The sequence below is a fragment of the Wasmannia auropunctata genome, unplaced genomic scaffold, assembly GCF_000956235.1.
Source record: "Wasmannia auropunctata unplaced genomic scaffold, wasmannia.A_1.0 LD335996.1, whole genome shotgun sequence".
NCBI lineage: Eukaryota > Metazoa > Arthropoda > Insecta > Hymenoptera > Formicidae > Wasmannia > Wasmannia auropunctata.
The window spans coordinates 904,352-917,287 of NW_012026894.1; the positions used below are offsets into that span (position 1 = coordinate 904,352).

The 12,936-nt window shown below is 36.9% G+C and overlaps 1 protein-coding gene across 1 annotated transcript in view; it reads right to left on the minus strand.

Moving 5' to 3' along the window:
• Nucleotides 1-12,936, minus strand: part of LOC105453648 (neurobeachin) — a 307,877-nt gene that overhangs the window by 68,018 nt on the left and 226,923 nt on the right. Inside the window, exons 14-30 of the mRNA XM_011695781.1 lie at nucleotides 11,412-11,664; nucleotides 11,180-11,322; nucleotides 10,907-11,097; nucleotides 10,703-10,811; nucleotides 10,543-10,624; nucleotides 10,152-10,468; nucleotides 9,812-10,033; nucleotides 7,970-9,638; nucleotides 7,711-7,876; nucleotides 7,467-7,620; nucleotides 7,177-7,356; nucleotides 6,087-6,227; nucleotides 5,808-5,915; nucleotides 5,540-5,711; nucleotides 3,120-3,488; nucleotides 1,622-1,752; nucleotides 217-327 (exon numbers count right to left, since the gene is read on the minus strand). Coding sequence (XP_011694083.1) covers nucleotides 217-327; nucleotides 1,622-1,752; nucleotides 3,120-3,488; nucleotides 5,540-5,711; nucleotides 5,808-5,915; nucleotides 6,087-6,227; nucleotides 7,177-7,356; nucleotides 7,467-7,620; nucleotides 7,711-7,876; nucleotides 7,970-9,638; nucleotides 9,812-10,033; nucleotides 10,152-10,468; nucleotides 10,543-10,624; nucleotides 10,703-10,811; nucleotides 10,907-11,097; nucleotides 11,180-11,322; nucleotides 11,412-11,664 — 4,518 coding nt within the window. The remainder of the gene's footprint in view (nucleotides 1-216; nucleotides 328-1,621; nucleotides 1,753-3,119; nucleotides 3,489-5,539; nucleotides 5,712-5,807; nucleotides 5,916-6,086; nucleotides 6,228-7,176; nucleotides 7,357-7,466; nucleotides 7,621-7,710; nucleotides 7,877-7,969; nucleotides 9,639-9,811; nucleotides 10,034-10,151; nucleotides 10,469-10,542; nucleotides 10,625-10,702; nucleotides 10,812-10,906; nucleotides 11,098-11,179; nucleotides 11,323-11,411; nucleotides 11,665-12,936) is intronic.

Below are 12,936 nucleotides of genomic sequence, written 5' to 3' on the forward strand. Positions count from 1 at the left end.
ATGGGCATTATTGCACCGTAATCCTCTCGCATTCATTTTACGGAGTATAAGAAATTTAAAATAATTTAAAAAAAAGCACACACACATTTCTGATCGCGCTCCCAAAAATGCGACCCACGACGCGGCGAGACGTGTTTATACTATAATAATTCGGGAATCGAGCTCCCGCCAACGGATCCTCCACACATCCGGGTCTGTACTCAAGTTAAGTTTTACCTGCAGATTTCGTGGCAGTGGTTCGGACCTTGTTGAAGTGCCAAGCGTTGGTTCTGATGAGGTGTAATCCTCGAGAATAGTCCGCGGCCGAGGTACACCACTGTGACCTCCCTTCAGAACCAGTAGTTAGTACGCATAGCAATGCAAGCAGAGGAAGTTAACAATGAGAGAAATTCGAGAGAGTCAAGAGTATTGCATGCTCGATAGGAGATTACAGATAAGTAATACGATGGTTTGACTTTTTTTTTCGAAAGTAGCGATTCACGTCGTCGGTGATATACTTCGCGGGGTCGACCGGGGTTCGAGCTCTGGTAATGCCGAGAATTCGAGATTTTCGCGAAGTAGAATCCGCAAGTGAGATATAGATATTACGTGCGAGAGACAGTTACGAGAGATCACAATTGAGCTAACGGTCGTTACGCTGGGACTACGTAGAGATGCAAGACATCAATCGATAAGTGAACACTACATGCTGGGCATTACAAGAGAATCTTCAACTACGGCAGGTCTCGAAATCGACGTAATTGTAATCAGGAGGATTAACTAACGAGTACTACAATTAAGGGGTCGCAATATACGAGTTGACAGATAATAAAAATGTATATTATAATCGTAAAATTGTGCTAATTTAAAATTACCATTCAAGGATGAATGTAAGTTTACCTTGGTCAAGAGTATTATAATACGTATAGATCTAATGTAGCTACCTATGAATTGGTCTATCGTAATTACACAGTATGTATATGTATTCAATATTTTGAAGAAAAAAAAAACTTTAAGTCGTCATCGCAAGACGAACGATACACGATGATAAATTAGTGCAAAGCATTGTGCGATAGCACAAGTATCTGATCATTACTGCGGTGGATAATCCCATAAGATTCGTGCGTGATGGAAGAGTGCGAAAGTCTCGCTGCTGTGAGTATCGTTTCAAAACTATCGAGCATAAAGAGAAAAGGTACTCAGGACAGTATTGAAAGAAACGGAGTTGAAAGTCGACGTTTAGAAAGATCCGCGGCATATCGTACAATATATACTCGCTACGTAGAGCTGTGTAAAGCGACAGATTGAAACATCGAGTCATCGTGTCTACGTTCTCGATCTATCGAAAATGCATGCAGCCTCAAGTATATAATGTATAAGATTGTTGTAACTTTGTAGAACCATCTCGTTTTTATATACCAATCAGACTACGTTGTCGCTAACGGACTGCGTTTCATACGTGTGACGGACTTTACAAGGCTTTTTTTTTTACCTGAGATTTTCGGTTCAATTATATTCCGGTGTTCACACTTCTATCGAATTTGTTCGGTAGGGGGGGGGCACAAGAGAGTGTCCCCGTTGCGCTTTTCAGATCGCATCGAAATTTCGGATAATTACAACTCTACGGGAGTGACCAACTTACCTTGGTCGACGGCGGACCAGACGACGTGACATCGTGATCGGCCAAAATCGATGAGTTGTTCTCGTCGACGATAATGACTTCGTACTCGCCGTCATCCTGAGAGCCCGATTGACTCATTATACCTCCGCTACCTGAGAACACGTGATCAAGATGTGGTATGAGAACTCGAGAAATGTAAAAACGTTTTTTTCTTGCTAAGCCAGTTGATATTCATACACATGCGTTCAACGATTTTATCTAATTAAAAGATTTCATTTGTACATGGTGTATTAAAAAAAAAAAAGATCATTAATTATATAATCTTGTAATTTGCAGGTCAACGTAAAAAATGTACAAGATCAGCAGATTGTAGAATCCACAAGGTACATCAAAAACGAAAACACACAAAATATTCTTCTTTTGTTTGTATTACATAAAGGGTTGCGCAAAACTGCTGCAAAATAAATCATAACACACAACAGACAATTTCTTCAGTTATCTTAATTATAAGAAACACAAGCTTTTATTGTACTGAATTTTTTATCTGCATAGATAAATTTTGCACTTAATAGAATAGATTTAGTTACATTAGAGAATATTTATCTTGATTTTCAAAATAGCCGGTGTTTCTTAAATATATTTATTGGATAATGTAAAACAAGTTATTATAAAATATAAATTACATAATATGTAATTTATATCAAATACGTAAGATTTGAATTATGTATTCAAATACAATATATTTGATATAAATTACATATTACGATAAAAGTATACATCCAATTAATTGGACAAAAATCAAATTCAGGGACTATTGTATTTTGATCAACAATAGCAAATTATTTGAATTAGTCGAATAATGTGTACTTCGTTTGGGTCATCTATCGCGTTGATTTCTAAGGGACAATATCTTCATCGTATTCATGCGTGTCTCAATTTTTGTTAATAAAATAGATTTTATCGCAACAAATACATATTCCACATGCTGTAAATTAGGACAATTATTAAGTTAATTTTTTGCGGAACAATATATTGCTGCAAGTTCAAGGTAACTGCTTTGTGTGTGGCATGCAGTGCGAATCTCCTCAAAATTATTAACTAAAACGGTATAATTAATAAGTTTTTAATTTTAATAATAATATAATAAAAAAGCGAACAAGAAATTGTTAGATTACATATTTAATATATGTAAATAATTACGAGAGAAATAAAAAGAGAGAACGAAATGAAAGAGAGAAAACGAACAAATTAAATAAACTTTCTTTTAGATTTTTAACTGACTGTAAAATGTATATTTTTCTCGAGATAATTCAGAAAAATAAATTTTGTGATGTATAGAAAGAACCGGTTGTGTTGGTGTAACATCAAAGAAGACATCGAGAAAGTTGCGCATAGACTCGTCGATATTGACAAGCGTCGTGCAGCTTGCAATAGGACAAACGAGAGTAAATGCGAAATAAATCAGGCCAAAAAAGAAACTCGGGCATTACGTGAAACAACTTTCGGGTTTTCGAGTTACCTTGCAGACCGACACCGGAGTTTCTATGACAGAGATTTCGGGGCTGATCGATATGCTTTTGAAGCGTATGGTGGTGGTTGTTGTTATTGTGGTGATGATAGTGATGATGGCGATGATAGTTATGGTTATTCGGATGATGATTGTAGTGATTGTTGTGGTGATTCGGGAGATAATAGTTAGAGGGTGGCTGGCGATTAGAGTGCCTGGCAGCCGGTAGCGGGTGCTGGTGATGGTGCTGGTTGATGTGATGGTTGGCATTGGCATTGACATTTGCATTGGCGTTAGGGTGAGATCCCGGGAGGAACTGTGGGTACACGTGGTGAGACCACTGTGGAAATAGGGGCCGCCCTCCTCCACCACCATTCCCATCTGCCGAGGAACCACATTTACCACGTTATCCGGTATCGTGTGCTGTCACTTTAATCGCTCGCGCACCATAGCGTATTTTTGATACTGCCCTTCACTCTATGCATTCGTTTAATAAAAATCACGCAGTTACAAGCAGTATGAGTAACGTCTGTTCATCTTGAAACTCCCATTTTCAAAATTATGCCATGGCATTAACTGTATACGCAGTGCAGCACATACAAATTTCTTATGTTAAAATTTTTTAAACAGTCACAATATAATAATAATTAAAAATGTAATTTTAAATGTCTTTACAGAAAAATTTAGAATATCAAAAAATAGCATAAATTCCATAAATATTACAAAATATTCCAATAAAAGAATAAACACCTATGAGAGAAAGCTTGCTTCTGTTAAGTACACTTAAAGATTACAAGAAAAGCATATTTAAAAAACCATTAAGTATTTATTTAACATTCATAGAGTGAAATTCAGTAAATAATATTTTTGTCATTTTAATATCTATGTATTATCTAGTAAATTTTTGATTAATAAATTTTATTTCTAATTTGTAACACGATATAAATTTAGCAAAGAAAGATTAATATAATGTGATAAAAATAATAATGTATAATTTTTCTATATTATTATTTAAATCGGTATAAACCGATTTAAAGTTCGATATATCCATCGATACTTTTAATATATCAATTCAAATCTTTTATCAATAACCGGAGTATAACATTCTAAAAGAACTTATTTTTCACAATTTATTGATTTGTTAAACACTCAAATATTAATCGTACAACAGTCATAGAGATATCTGTTTTCCTTCAAATTTCCCACATAAAGAAGTTCCACATCCAAGAGAATACAACAACAATGGTATAACGGCGTAAATATATTCGTAACGCAAAAAAAGTGCAAACACATTCGGCAAACATCAAAACTCTCACTGTCAGATACATATAAAATGTTTACTTCATACAGTGCAATAACACATGCGTTCTACTTGGTGTCATGTGCTGTTGTCTCAGTTGCAGCTACATCGTTTGGTGCACGGTGTTGAACACATTAGCTACATATCTGTACATATATGCTATTTATAACATTCATCATATTTCATTCATTTACAACATTATTGTAACAGAAAATTTTTTTAGCCAGTTAATGCTGCCGAAGTTTACTAAAAATTGCATAATTTCGTAACAGCGATGATATTAATATTGATTAAAATTTCAAGAAAGATGTAAATTTAATTCAAAATAGTAAGCAGATAAAATATCTTTTACGAGATATATATTGTAAATTTCTCTTTCACACATTTATATAGCTGCAGTCATGCTGTAATATCAAATTTATTAATTTATAACTTGAATCTAATTTATTTATATATTATAATAGTTTAAATGAAAGATAAGAGAATGTATATCTGACACGTAAGAGTTTTGAGTAAACAGAAGAATTCTTCGAAATTTTTAATATTTTTTTTAGGGAAGTGTTAGTATTCAACGTGCAAATCATAACATGAAAAGTAATACTTTTTTTTCATAATTCCTTAATAATTCTTTTTTTGTATAATTAAACGATAATCTAACAAGCATAATCATAAATATTATCAAATGATTAGTAAATTTTTAAGAATTGAAAAAAATTTTCTCATTTTTTAAAATTAAATAAAAAAAGTACTACATAAAGGCATGTTATCGACATGGAATAGCATATTATTATTTTTTGTATTAACAATTCTCTAATTTATAAGTTCTTTGCAGAGTGCATACCCAGTAACAAACAATTTGTAAAAAAAAAACCATGACAAAAAATAATTTTGTATTAAAGTTACTGTACATAGTAACTTGTAATATAATTATTCGTAAATTATAAGGTAATATTTAATTTAATTGTACCTTTTCATTGCATTAATTAAAAATAAATTTATCTTTTATTAAAATTAAATTAAAATTTATATAAATCTATAGTAAATCTTGTGTATCAATATTTACACAGATTATCTTTTGATTTGGTGTTAGTGATTAATTAGTCAATAAGACACGGGGGGGGGGGATTCTCACCTGAAGGGCTACCTGGCCTGAGACCGGCACCGTTTGTCTGTATCGTTTGCACTGGACTTGGTGGACGCTGCGATATTGGCGGTTCCAATATGTCGCGATATTTGGAGACCATCAATACAGAGATGAAGTAAACTATAGCAAGGGACAGAAACTGTGCCTGCTTGGTTTCTTCCTGAAATTCACGTACACACACGATCTTAATTTTCCTGTCTTACGGTATACACAATCATTTAATTTTATCGTATGCTATAAAATATCGTGTACTTACAACATCTCTGTATATCACAGCTCTCAAACGATTTACGTCCATGTCTTGCAGCAATTTCTCGGGATCCTTCACAGGACTTAACTGATGCGTAAGGTTGTCCACGATGTTCTATAAGTAAAGAATATTTCGATAAACTATGAAATGTCAGTAGCCACGGATAAAATAATTCTTTAGCAAATGAAGATTGGAGAGAAAAAAAAAAGTTAAAATATATATTTATTGCACCTAAATAACTATGCTATAATCACTAAAGTGAGAGTTTGATCGGGTAAAACGTACCTTCGGCGATGTCTGAGCCCCGCGTATAAGTGATTGTATATGCTGTGATTTATTACTAGAACCAATCTGCCGACCTAACATGCTGTACGATCTGCCACGTTCTTTACACTCTAAGCAGTTTCTAACGGCACATGTACAGACCTATAGAAGCAGTTTATTAGGTAAATACAACAAAAGATGTTGTGTGGATGTACATATTAAATCACTAACTGGGGTATATATGTTAGAAGCTACAAACATTTGACGATTTGTACTAAAGCTAGTTAAGAATATTTGATTATAGGTTAGGTTAGGTTAGGAATATTAATTATATATTACTCTTTGAGAAGTACAAATTATAAATATGTTGCATTTAGTTAATTAAACTTACTCATCAAGTTTTCATATCAAATACTGATAGATAAAACACATTTGATTTCTTTAAATTATACAATTCTGTACAAAATTATAATCATTTGTCAAGAATTTTTTATTCTAATCTACATCAAAATAGCGAATTTGAGTTTTTTAAATGTAAAGGCAGATAGAGTCGCACAAAGATTTTATTCCCTATATGTTGTACTTTTAAAGTGTTTAATCTGTACTGTATAGTCTGACATGTGCATGCCATAAGTATTACATATATGTATATATTCTCACTAAAATAAACATAAATAAAGAGTAACTACTATTGCAATTGCACTTTCTCATTCGTGAATCACATTAAATTTAGATATTTCTAGGGACCATATTTCTCTTTAAAAATTAATTGCACATGTAACACGGCATTGCGTAAAGCAAAACTAAAAAAAAAATTAAAAAAATACTTGATCGACATAATAAACTTTTCCAAGTTTCTTTCTAGACTGAAATTGGTATGTTATATAAAATTGGTAAATTCTATATTCCGTCAAGTGCATAAATTAAACACACATTGTGCACTAATATTTAATGTAGTTTCCTAAATTGACAAATGATTTGTTAAAGTCGTTTAACCATATAAACTCTGTATAATAATGAAAGTATAGCTACGTCTAACTATGTATTCTAACGAGAATCGTCTCATTTCATTCTGTGTCCATAAAATACCTTGTGCACAAATGATACAAACCAGTCGTAAACATTGTCGCAATATGCCACCGCTCGACATGTTTTTCTCAGCCTCCAATTCTCCGAAGTTTAACGAGCTAGCGAATATAAGTACGTCGGCCATGTTGACTAGTCTTTGCAAAAAAGAAACTGCCACTTCGATTGGCATCCCCTGAGTTGGCTCGATTACATCCAGTTCGTTCTGTAAGGCAATCGGATATTGATTAGAAATTAGGATCGTAAAAATATCCTTATTTACTTATAGTTATTTTCTTCTTCAAATTTGCGTATGCCAGAACGATATTTACGTACATTTGGCGAAGTGGCCGACGCTAATAAAGGCAGCAAACCGCCGCAAGCTATTATGAGATTGTCGGCTAACTGCGAAATTAGATGGACAGTATTCACCACGAAAATGGCGTTCTCGCTGCTGTTTACGAAATCCAACACGGATTTCGTTGAATGGCTGCAATGCAGAAATTACCGTAGAATAACCCGACAAATTTTGATATATCATTCAGCATATACATGTGCATGCAGCGTTTACACATCATACCTTCTCCACACTTGTATGTCTGTTTCCAAAGAGAACAGCACGTCCGACAGCAGTCGTTGATGTATGTATGACCATTTGAATTCCGGTATTCTGAACGGAGGTCGTGTCGGGCCTGGACTGAACATTGGCCGCGTGGAGGGATTTCCTTGCTTCGATCTTTTGGCTTCTGCGACAAAAAGAACGATAAAAAGTATAGACGCAGTTTTTTGGGGGGCAAGTAATAAAACAGGACAATCGATATTTCTCCTTTGTAACTCACCGAAATGATTCGGATCCACCTGCGTGGACGTAGAGGCACTCCTTGGTCGTTTCTGGGGTGACGATGTCTTTCGTAAGGGCACAGGCAAGGAGGGCGGCTCGTGACCGTTGTCGTCCGTCGCGACCGCTTCCGTGGAGACGATCGGCAGGCTGGATCTGCGGTGGGTGTCTACGTGATCTGGAGTTAAGTCATTCAATAACGCATTGTCCCTGGCAACCACATTAGAACTAACGATTTGAGGCACACCGTCGGATAAACTTTTAGTTGCATCACAGACCGTAGATATTGTTGGGATTTGCTGCTTAGGATTTGGCACTTGCGTCACATTATCTACAGAACTTTGAACGTCGCTATTACTACAAACACTATCTGTAACTTCTACCTCGCCAGTCGTCGCCGGAACGTCTGACTTATTATCACTTACGCTAGTAGAAATAGTGGACGGCTCCCTTGAGTGTTTCTCGTTTACCCTCGCGTCGTCTTCGTTATCATTAATAACAGCACTTTTGTCCTCCGTTAAAGGATCCGCGGCGCGTTCGTCGCTACTTAACGCACTATTCACTATTACGGGCTCCGCCTTCTCGCTTCCTAGATCTACCGCCTCCTCCGCGCAAGCCTCACCGCTTTCTACTATGCTAGTTGAGCAATTAGGATTTTTTACAGCTTCCCCTGCGTCGTTCTCGCCAGCGGTAGTGTCCCTGTCCTCGGAAATGTCCTTCTCGACGGTCGTCTCGTCGTCGTTCTTCTCACCTTCGGACGTTCTGCTTTTTATCTCGCTCGAGATCTCCTGATTCTCAGTCGGCGTCAAGTACGCCTCGGACGTGTCGCTATCAATTATCTCGCGGTCGTTCTCCAACTGGAGCTTCTCGATCACTTTGACCGTCAGCGGTTCCCGCGTTTCGTCAGAAGGGACAATTGGCACAGTGTCTTCTTCGGTGTCGGCGTCGGCGTCGGCCTTTGGGGCAACAGAGTCAGCGACTGCCGTATTTTCGATCACTGTCGCAGTCTTGTCGGAATCCTCGGTGTTGGTCGGCGTATTACTGTCGTCGGTCGTGACGTTATTCTCCTCGACAGACTTATCCTTCGCCTCCTCGTCTGCGGTCGGTGGATCTTCAACTTTGTCCACCGCTGTGGAAACCGCGTCGGGAATATTTGTATCTGTCGCAGCCTCCTTCGAGTCTTCTTTCGCTTCGACAGCTGTCGCTTCCGTGCTTTCCTTAATCTGTTCGGTGGAGGAGGATTCGGTAGCGGCAACAGATTGTTTCTCAAGAGCCGCGTCTTCCTCCTTTTTCAACGTGTCCTGAACCGTCATCGAGTCGGGGCTGGAACTCTCGATTTTGTGCACCTCGCTGTAGAAGTCGCTGGAGCTCTCGATCGATATCACCTCGCTGGTCTCTTGCGTGGTCGGCAGCGAGACGGCTTCGCTGTTCGCTTCCTCGAGGATCGTCGGTGTCTCCGTGTGAGTCTCGCGCGCGGTAGTCGGTGTCTCCGGCTTGTCGCTCAATCTGGAGTCCAACGACACCACCTCGCACGATGGCAGGGTGTCCAAGGTCTCGCTGCGCGATTTCACGATGGCCGGACTACCGTCGCTTTCGGTGTTGTCTATTGAATTAAGATCGCAGCTGCAGGATTCTTCCAATCGATCATTTGCCTCGGATGAATCAAACTCCTGCGTACAAGAGATTATTGAGAGCAATGAATTGTTATTAAATTTCTTGCACTCATGAATGAATTATTTTAAAAAGCATTGAATTAATTTATCTATAAATAAAAAAAAATTATAAAGAGCGCAGAGTGAATGAAATAACTATCACAGTGAAAATTTATTCCTTTTGAAATTACCTTGTAATTCCTGTCCATGTGCTGAATCTCGTGATTTTGCTGATTTCCCCAAACCGCTGGTCTATTGTATCCATTGCTACCGGAGTGCTGCTGATCCCATCCGGAAATCGTGCTGATCGGCCTCTGCTGTCTCAGCTCAGGATCCGTAATGTTGTCGGACCTCTGTCGCTCGTAATGCTCGTACATTTGGGCAAATTGAAGTTTGAATTCCTCGTACGATACCTGCGATAACATTATTGAAAGCATTAGAATATAGGAATATAAAGAATATAACCTAAAAATATTTTCCAGCGATAGAGCATTAGAAACACCTTTCCGACGATATCTCGCGCGAACCTACCTTAGAGTGCACGATAGCCAGGGTGTCGACCCACACACGCCAGCCACCGTACTCGTGCTTGATAGCGTGATGAAGAAGCATGCGAAATAAGGAGTACACCATGTCGGATATCTTCTGCTCCTCGGTATTCTTCGGATGGATGTAAGCCATGGCGATGAGCCACTCCTGCCATACGGACATTTGCAAGACCGTACGCCGATTCTCCCGGTTGTTGTTGCAGAGCAGCGTCATGTCCGAGAGGAACAGTTTCTTCACTTCCAGCAGCTGCTCCGTTTGCTTTGATTGTCGAATTAATGTCGCGACTACCTTCAGTATCACTGAAAGAAAAACATTGGCAGATTAGTGCCAGGAAGACGTACGGTTTATTTGTCACTACAGACTCTCGGCTTACTCGGATTTTCTAAACGGTAGTGAGATTCAGGTTCGGGATGTCTGGCATACAATATTTGTTGACTGATGTGCTCTGTCATAATCTGAAATTAAAAATTTGATGTAAAAGATTTAATAAATATTACCAAACAAATATCATTTTATAAATAAAAAATGCGTACCTCGTATAAAACATTGTATGTCGGCAATGAAAGTGTTTCCTCGTTCAACAGAAGCCTTTCAGCTAGTAACGTGTACAGATTATGCGGGCTCATGACATCGTATTTTCGTCTGCATTAAGATATTAGGTAATATTAATGTTTCTATTTAAATCGCATTTATTTTAATCGCATGAATTATTTATATGATAATTTTTAATTACTCACTTGTGTGTACTGCGGCTGAGGAAGAATCCCAGCAGTTTTAACGCTTGCAGACGTATCAGCTGGCTCTCAGCTGCCAGAAGCTTGAAAATCGTTCGCACTCCTTGCTTCGCATCAAATGCGGGTACCATCGATGACGGATGTTCCGACATCAAAGATATCAGCATTTGTAAAACATCGTGCAAGTTTTCATCCTAAAAATGGTTACAAAATTTGTAAAAAAGTGTCCTTCACCGTATTTCATTTTGTATTATTACATCGTTATTTAAATTTTACCTCGTGCATCGTCGTTAAATAGTTAAGTATGCTCTGCAATTCATCGTCTTTCACACCGTTACCGATCATTATCAATTGTTTCAAAAATAACAAGATGTAAGAACGAATTGTAAGAATGTCCTTCTGCTGCGGTCGCGGTCCATCTACGAAAAATAAATTTACTTGGAAGACGTTACATTTTAAAACGTTCGGGATAAATTTGCGTTAACTGGTTAGGCGGTTGATTACGTACCAAGTCCTTTCGGTGTTATTCCGCTTTTGCCGCGAGGATTGGCTACCCAGTAATAGTACTTGAGCGTGTGCACGGTTTGCAGAACCGTCGATACGCGTCTCACATTGGAATAAATTTGCGTGTCGCTAAGAAATTCTGTGGCCAGATACGAGTAGAGCCGTGTTTGCACTGGCGCTGGCGTGTATATCCACAGAGCGGGATTAAAAAGAACGTGATCCAGTAGCTGCCATGTTAGGAATGAAAAATAAAACAACTACATCACCATGGATCTGCCTGTTCTTCGGACACACCAATCTAGCCGACTTTTATATTTCTCTGAGCTATTATATCTTAATTTGTATTAATATATATAATAATACACAATTTAGTCTGGAGTTTGTTCATCGTACAAAATCGTATTAAATCTTTCTAATTTTATTTCGATTTACTTTGATTTTAATTTCGATAATTCTCGTAGTAAATACACAATAAAAAAATATATAATAATTAAAGATTATTGGAGAGACACATTTGAATAATAATGGAAAAAAATAATTCTCTTGTGCACGAGAAAAATACTGTATAAACATAAATTGTTAAACTTACGGAAACGATGTAGATAAAGTGCAGATATGGAGAATTGCTGTTGCAAACAACAACAATAATTGTGTGACAGTTGAGATGAATATAAAACATGACCAGTGCAAATGGATGTTCGTGCATTTATACTGATTGAAGAAGAACTCGAGAAATAATATCAGAAATGCAAATTTAAAATATAAAATGCATATTTCAAAAATTGGAAAATATGCCATTTTGTCTCAATTAATATAATATAATTACTATTTAACATAAATATTTTGTAATGTAGAAAATGCGTTTATCCAAGAGATGCATCGATTTTGCATTAATACTGTATTAATATCATATTATTTATATTAAAATGCAAACAAATCAAACATATATTAAATGTATAATGAGTATTTAAGTAGATTTAATTATGCCGCTGACATAAAACCTGCGATAATCGAAAACAATATGCCGTGTAACAGGAATTTGATGATGGGGTATATTTAAAGATAAAAAGAAAACAACTTTTTATGATATAGCGAAGACAGACGGAGATTCTTTGCGTCGCAAAACAAGAATCATGAATTTTGATGTAAAAACGACATTACAAACAAAATACTTTGCGTAGCCACTTCTTTTAAAATCAGGAAGCCCAAAAGTCGGTAGATTGCATGCGATCCGAAGATTTGAATAACACAACAATGATCAAAGAAGGGCAAGTAGGCATGCTCGTAAAGGGCTTGTTGAAAAACCTTTAACAAAATCTCAATAGTATGGAAATGCATGTCATATACATACATTAATATACACGTACAGGATTTGCAAACATTTCGAGGGGAGCAATTGCGATGAAAGCATGGAAGCTATTACATTACATAGCACAGACATTTTCGCATACATTTCAGGGATGATAACGCAAATTGAAGAAATGGGATGCATCAATATTGACATTTCAACGAAACTGAACCAAATTGAA